The sequence below is a fragment of the Ipomoea triloba genome, chromosome 8 (assembly GCF_003576645.1).
Source record: "Ipomoea triloba cultivar NCNSP0323 chromosome 8, ASM357664v1".
NCBI lineage: Eukaryota > Viridiplantae > Streptophyta > Magnoliopsida > Solanales > Convolvulaceae > Ipomoea > Ipomoea triloba.
The window spans coordinates 6216293-6224350 of NC_044923.1; the positions used below are offsets into that span (position 1 = coordinate 6216293).

Consider the following 8058-nt stretch of genomic DNA (forward strand, 5'->3'; position numbering starts at 1 on the left):
AAATATGCAAACTTGGATAAGTTTTAACAAAAACTCAATCATATGTTTAAATTTGAAACCCTAAATGAACCAATAAATCAAATCAAACAAAAAACTTAGTCATAAGTTTTAAAATTGAAACCCTAAGTGCAATACGCTTTTACATTTTTGCAAGTGCAATCTTTTAATACTAAATATGCAAATTGTTACTGTAATACTAAATGTTCAAATGTATAAAATTTTGAGCATTACATATTTTAGTGTTCAAGTTTACATAGTAAAATTGGTGATAATTATGAAAATGTCACTGTATTTTTCTTAAATCTGATTTGATCCGTTCGATTTTTGCAAATATAAAGCTAAGATTGGTTATTATAATAATTTTTTTCTAAAAATTGAGAAAAAAAAAACATATATAAAAAATATGGGCATTAGATATGGAGTATTTTTTTTTAAGATATGGAGAATTGTTAAAAAAAAATTAAAAAAATTAAAAAAAAAAAACTACAGAGCATTAGAATTGAAAATATGAAGTTCTATATTACCATTAAATTATTATCCATATAAATTTACAAAAAATAAAAAATTAATTTTTTTTAAAGAATTGTAATAGTTAATTAAATGCTTTTTTAATTCGGGGTGCTACTTGATTTTTTTTTTTTTTTTGGGGTAATAAAAGGGCTATTTGACCCCTATAGGGGCTTTGCCTATATATTTTCATCTTTATTGAATCATTTTGTAGTGGCCAGTGGGGTGTGGCAGGCTTTCTTGTATTTGGTGTATTGGGGACCTGGGGTCTGGGTTTGTGGGTTGTGGCATTTTCTTTTGTAAAAGGGGGTTTAGTGGCTTTGGGTTGGAATGTTGTCACCCACGCCGGATTTTTTTAATTTTTTTTTCCTTCTAGAAATTGTCTTATTTGTCTACCATTTTGTTTCTTTGTACTTCTTCATCTGTTTGCAGTTTTTGTGTGTATTTTATCTCGTTTATTTGACGAGTTTTATCCTCTTATTTCTTTAATGAGATTTTTTTGGAGCGTGAAAAGATATTAATGGTCATAGTGTATGTGAAACTCATTTAGGGAACTTAATTCAACAAATGTTAAAATCTAATTCAGTTAAAATCCACTCAAACTTGAGGTCAAATAATTCAAGTAACAAATTAAATTCAAAATTTTTAATGCTCGGAAGCTTAATCAAGCTTATTTATTTATATTTTACACCTAATATAAATTATAATATTACAAATTTAAGTAATATATTAATATATTTATGTTTATATGCTATATAAAATTACTATATTCAAAATATAATATTAAGTCTATAGCTTTACTAGATTAACCCAAGTCACACAATCAACTCACCAGTCAAATCATTATCTTCGTGTGCACACATTCTTGGGCCTACATTTATAGTGAAATTCAAACCCCATCACATTTAATCATGACCTTTAAATCATGTAATATTAAGTTTATTATGATATTTGGATGTATTATTATTAATGAAAAAGCAAAACTTTCAATGAGCTTATTCGAGCTAGTTCAAACTCGAACTGAGTGCCTAGTCTGAGCTCAAATAATTAGTACTTGATCGAACTCGAGCCAAGCTCGAGCTTCAAACTTTGACTATTCAAGGCTCATTTACACCCATACCCCAATCTAGACCATGCATTAAACAACTATAAGCTGAGCTTCGAACTTCGACTATTCAAGCCTCGTTTACAACCATACCCATACCGCAGTCTACACCATGCATTAAACAACTATAAGTAAAAGCCTCACGCCCTCACATAACCGGTACAAAACACAAATGTGATTCACCATTGAGATACATTTTGTCTTGAACTTGAAGGACCTACCTTGCTATTGGCCAAAAACTACAATTATGCTCAAAAGTTCAAGAGGATAGAAACTCTAAAATCCATCAACGTGAAACATCTATCGTCTTCTCTTATTACTGGACCATGAAATCCACACTTCAATGGCGCTATAATGCAGCATAATGAAATGCCAATTTCCCTTACACCTAAAACAATATGTTTGAGGCAATAAGCGAATCAATTAACCACTGATATAGGAATCCAGGAAAAGCTGTAGAGTAAGCGTTCTTAGTCACTAGAAGTACTTCAGAAGGATATAGAGAGCAAACCTGCAAAGGGATGGCATTCGGTAGTTACTGACTGGAACTGGTTGCAGAAGCTGGATGGTGATTTATGACCAATGGGGGGCGCAAGGCACGGTGGTTAGCTTCTTTCTCCTTTCGTGCCTTGTACATCTCTTCTGTTTCAACAACTACCAACCGTTTCACCTATATGGAAAAGAATAACCAACCATTGATCGTTGTAATTTTAGTTAAACAGCAAAAAATTAGAGAAGCCAGATTAGAAAAAGAGAAATAGGAATAGTCCTCATTAGTTATGCTAATGAATTCACAAACCTGCTGGAGCATTCCCCTGACAGTAGGGGTGTTCCACCGCATCACTGTTCGGTTGCATTTCTGAAGACGCAATGCTTCTAAGGTTCGCCTATGGAGCCTCCTAGTGCCTGGAATACCTCTTACAAGTGTAATGTACAGATTTGGGCTCCATGCAATTGGAGCACAAGCTTTGAAAGCATTGAAAGCACTCATCTCCTTCTTTACTGCTACCTGGAGTACAATTGATACCTTATGACAAAGCTTTGCTTCAAAACCTGGATGAAAAGCCACCTATGTGAGAATCAGGCAAGGGGGATATGGTTAAAACCCACAAAAACCTGTATATACACATGTGAAAGAAGCAAAAGAGAGATATATAGACAAGCATTGCGAGATAAAAACCATCACCATCTACATTATGAATTTGTAATCTCTTTTCTTTTTTTTTTCTTTTTTCTTTTTGGTGATTACAATATAATATAATATTCTCCCCCTCCAACCCCTTCACTTTCCTGCAACATTTTTAAAAACAATAATATCCACGCATCATGCTGAAGCATTAAGAAGGTTGTCACCAGTTTCTGTGCAAAGATAAAACTTTAGAAAGAAAAAGGATCAGCATTTGTGCATACATACAAACTTACAGAGGAAATAAATGAGTGCACCATACATAAGAATGAAAAAAAAAAAAAAACAAAAAAAAAACAAAAACGGATAGGCAACAAGAAGTGACTACCAGTTTGATGATAGGTAAATAGTACTTGAACTAGTAAACAACCATAAATTTGAAATATTTTGAGCAAAGCAGAACGTATGCCAAAGTTTTAAAACCCAGCATTACATCCCCATTCACCTCTTGAGATTATGTGCCTGACAAAATAACAATCCCATTTCCTAACAAAGTACTACACATTGTCTTCTGAAAGTAACATCTGGTACACATTTTCCTTTCACTAACTTCAATTAGTGCCTTAGAGAACCTTTAAAACCAGAGAATTCATGAGAATTTATTTAAAAGTTGAAGATCCTCAAAACCATAAAGTGAAGAAATGAAATTTTCAAATATAAATATCAGAATGCCCTCAGTTCCTTTGCCACTTGAAAAGCAACTGGAGTAACCTCTTCAGACAAAATACAGTAAAAAAGGAAACACTTCTTGTGGTTACTAGCCAATAAAAACATTTTATCAAGCTTCTGTTTTCATTCTCAAAACATAAATTCAGTTACAGCCATTGTAGGCACGATTAAACTTTCACATTGAATCGGTATCAAGCTCAAATCCCATGTTTCAAGTACTGGCCCTCTTTGAACAACATTAACACTGCAATAATCCGACAACCAAAAAAAGTGGACCAAACAGAAAGAGAATTAGACATTTCTTGGGGGGCTTTCCACTGATTTCTGATAAATTACATATAACAATAACATGTACCAATACTGGAATAGGGGACAGAGAGAAATTCAATTGCTAAAGAACGACAGATAAAAGTACAAAATTTAAGTAAAATCAATCACATAAACAAGAATAGGTTGAAATTTGAGCTTTTGAGGGAGTGCAAACTTACAACAGTGGGAGTGACCGCCTGACCGGAGTGTCGCCGAGGGCGGAGGGCGTGAGGCGCAGAGGGGGTGAGAGACGAGGGAGAAGTGGAGAACAGAATAAGGGATTAGGGATTTGGGATTTGGGATTAGGGATTTGTGTTTTGTGTTTTGTATTTGGGCTGTTGGATTGGGTCAAAACATAAAATTATTTCTTTTGGGCTTTTGGTAGAATGAATGGCAGACTGGCAAATTATTCCATAGATCATAATCCATACAGCTACAAACATTATTGTCATGTCCCGTCGTTTGTGCTATTTTTCATGTTGAATTTACAAAGATTTGCTCCAAGTTTTCTCTCTTTAGTTTCTAGTTCAAGTTCATTATTCATTTAGTAATTTAAAACTATGACAATAAAAAGATGAATAGTATTTCAGATAGCTATGGAATGAAACTTTATTCCACTCTGACTAAAAGTCTAAAACATGCTTGTGATAACATATAAGCTCCAATTCTCATGCATTTTCTAAGAATTACGATGTTTGTATACATATTGATTTTGTTATGATCTTTCTCCAATAGATTTAAATAGCAATTGTAATTGTTAAGATACACCATATATATTACCGATTAATAGTAGCACAATTTAAGTTTTTTGGTAATTAATTTTTCTTTTTGGTGTTCTATGATGTTTCAAAAACGATTTCAATACCTCATAAATTTCCAAACATTTTCAAAGGAGAGGTGAGTATAACACAACTTTATGCCGTTAGCCCATCTTCGTCCCCATCGTGATTGTTGCACTACTGTCGCACGGTGATGACTTTAATCCTTTAAGGTTTTTTTCTCTCTCTCTAATTCAGGTTCTTTTTTTTTTTTTGAAACCATAATTCAGGTTCATTATTCATTTAGTAATTTAAAGATGTGGGAATGAGAAAATGAATAGTTGTGTGTTTTCAAAAAATGAATAGTTGTGTAGATAACTAGAGAATGGAATTTATATCATTCCAATTGAAAGTCTAAAACATGTGTTGAGACAACATATGAATTATAATTCTCATGCCTATTCTTAGATTTACCATGTTTTTATATACAGTTATGTCTGGTATGCTCTTTCTTGAATGGGTTTACATGGAAACTGTAATTGTTGGTGTTAAGTGTTTTTTTAGAAAAAGATATACATCTACGTATATTTTGAAGAAAAAAAAAAAACTATAACAAACATCCAGTACCAAATTAAAATTCTAGCTTTTTGGTGATTAATTTAATTTTTTGTGTTCTGTCATTTTTTAGTCTCAAAATTCTTTTTTTTTAAAAATGTAATCATTTATTGCATTATTATATTGTTATTTAATTATTAACACTTTTATATGCCTTGATTGCTAAAGGGAGTGGTGAGTATTTCACACAATTCTCTGCCGTCTAGCCATCTCTGTTGTCATTGTGATTATCGCACAACAGTCTAACGGTGATGCATTCAATCCATAAGTTCTCTTTCTTTTGTCTCTAATTCAAGTCCCGTATTCGGTTAGCAACCTAAATCTATGCTTAATTAGTTAATGCTTTGCTTAACTAGGTGATGACGTTTGTGTTGGTTTTTCACTACGAATTTTATTACAGTTCAATTCAATTCAGACTATGATTTCGAGTTGTGATATATGATAGTTCCTAAATCCCATCTTCTATGCTTGTTGTTTTGAAATCTGGAGTCTTTTTATATCAGATTGCTGATTAGAGCAGCAACTATAATGCAAATATATATGAATGGCTATTAGGCCTTCTCCAATAGTTTAAGGTTTTTCTCAAGTTTTTTGTGGGCCCAAATATCCATCTCATCATCCACTATCCCATTCAATATCAAAAACTCATCTTCCCATTAGTTTTAAGTTCTTTCTCAGTTTTTTGTGGATCCACCATTAACTATATTATATTTTAATTATTTCTTTGTTTATTTGAATTATAAATTTTAATTGTAATGTAAATTAATATAAATAAACATAATTACATTTAATTAAAATGATAACTACAAATATTTAAATTCATTCTTGTTGTTTCTCTATTTATTTTAATTATAATTATATCTTCGAAATTTAATTCTAAAACTATATTACATATTTAAATTTTGTTAAAAATTTAAAACAAAAATAATAAAACAATAAAAATAAACAAATAATTAAAAAATAGTAATAAGGAAAAGTGGAGAACTAACGTAGCTAACGAAAAGAAAAGAAAATATAAAACAAAAAGAAAATAACAAGGATTGAGAGCCATGAGAAGCGAAACTTTTGTTTTTTTGAAATAAGATAATTAATTCATTAAATCATCAGAAAGATAGTCCACAAGGAAAGGAGGAGGGGTGTCAAACCACTCCCCGCAACCTGACATAGAAACGGCCTCCCTAGCAACCGTATGGGCGGCGCGATTCGCAGATCGCTTAGCAAAACAGAAGTCAACACCATTAATCATGGAAGCAACTTCTTTTACATCATCTAAAATAAAACCAAAAGCAGAATTAAAAGAGTTCGAACGTAACGCATAGTAAACTAATTGAGAATCAGTCTCCACATCAACATCACCCATTCCTGTATCTTTTAACCAACTTAGCGCTTCTCAGATACACAATGCTTCAGCCTCCTTCACCCCATAACAACCCGATATACACAGGCTTTTACATGCAAGAAAACGGCCTTCATCATCACGTAGCACCCAGTTACATGCAAGAAAACGGCCTTCATCATCACGTAGCACCCAGCCCAGACCCATAGAATTATTAACAACATCCAAAGCCGCATCGGTATTCATTTTCAATCTGCCGTGGCTAGGCTTTCTCCAGGTTTCTATATTTATTCTGGGGCCGTGGCTAGGCTTTCTCCAGGTTTCTATATTTATTCTGGGGGCAGTAGTAGTCTGATCACATTCTTGTACAACCTTCCAGCTAGCAAGGAAATTGAGTGATGAAGTAGCCACCAAATGACGCATAAAAGGGTTTCCTTTCCATACCAGCTCATTTCTGCTACCCCATATACCCCAGCACAAAATAACAAACTTACATTTAATATCTTCATCAAGCACAGCTATTAGAGCAAAAAACCAATCTACAACATTACCTTGCTCATGTTGCACCGCCGGCACCCCAAGTCCAGTCCACAATGGCGCAGCCTCCGGGCACTCCACAAATAAATGGTAGGCAGATTCCTCCACCCCCCCGCACATATGACACACCTGGGAACAAGGAATATGTTTCGTGAGCAATGCATCTCTAGTTGGGAGAAAGGATGAAGCTAATTGCCATGCAAAAAATTTAACCTTGGGTGGGATATTTAAGTTCCATATTAACTGCCAGTTATAGTTCGACTGAAATTCCCCCAGCAGCATTCTGTAGCACGATTTCACTGAATAACACCCTTTTGATTCCCACATCCAAACCCATGCATCTGGAGGCTTTCGCAGGCTTACAGGAATACTTAGAATAATGTTTGCATCTCTAACGTCAAATATGTCCTTCACACAGTCTGCATCCCACCCACTGCCCTGGGTATTAAACAATGTCGAAACCGGTGACATACGAATCGACTCATGCAAAGGTGTTGCAACATAAGGATCCGTAGGAATAGGAAGCCAAGGGTCGGTTCCAATGCATGTGCTCCTTCCATCCCCGATACTCTTTCTGCACCCCATAGTGATTACATTTTGTACCTCAAGCATACCCCTCCATATAAAAGAGGGATTGCTTCCAGCTGTGGCTTCAAAGAACGAATTCTGAGGATAGTAGCGGCTCTTGTACACCCGAGCAACAAGAGAATCCGGTCTAGTGATCAACCTCCATGCTTGTTTCCCAAGGAGAGCCAAGTTCATCTCTCGGAGCCTACGAAATCCCAGCCCTCCCTTCTCTTTTGGAGTACACAACCCGGTCCATGATCTCCATCGCAAACCCTTACTATCGCCTGCCGAACCAGTCCACCAAAATTTATTCAGAATTGTCTCTATATCTCTGCACATACCAATTGGCAAAAGGAACACCATCATGGCATAACAAGGCATTGCCTGTAAAACATTCTTAAGCAGTACCTCTCGTCCCGCACGGGAGAGAAACTTAGAGTTCCAACTGCGCACCCCCCAAATATTTTCC

The 8058-nt window shown here is 34.6% G+C and overlaps 1 protein-coding gene and 1 long non-coding RNA gene across 2 annotated transcripts; both read right to left on the minus strand.

Annotated features, from left to right (window-relative positions):
• Positions 1–2147: 2147 nt before the first annotated feature.
• Positions 2148–2801, minus strand: LOC116027646. The gene is made up of 3 exons (XM_031269351.1): positions 2793–2801; positions 2412–2681; positions 2148–2282 (listed from the first exon to the last, which is right to left on the minus strand). Exons 1-3 carry the CDS (start codon positions 2799–2801, stop codon positions 2148–2150), a joined length of 414 nt encoding a protein of 137 aa, XP_031125211.1.
• Positions 2802–2824: 23 nt separating this feature from the next.
• Positions 2825–4055, minus strand: LOC116026801. Its single transcript, XR_004099897.1, has 2 exons — positions 3956–4055; positions 2825–3711 (listed from the first exon to the last, which is right to left on the minus strand). It is a non-coding gene; the product is annotated as an uncharacterized LOC116026801 (long non-coding RNA).
• Between the last annotated feature and the right edge of the window lie 4003 nt (positions 4056–8058).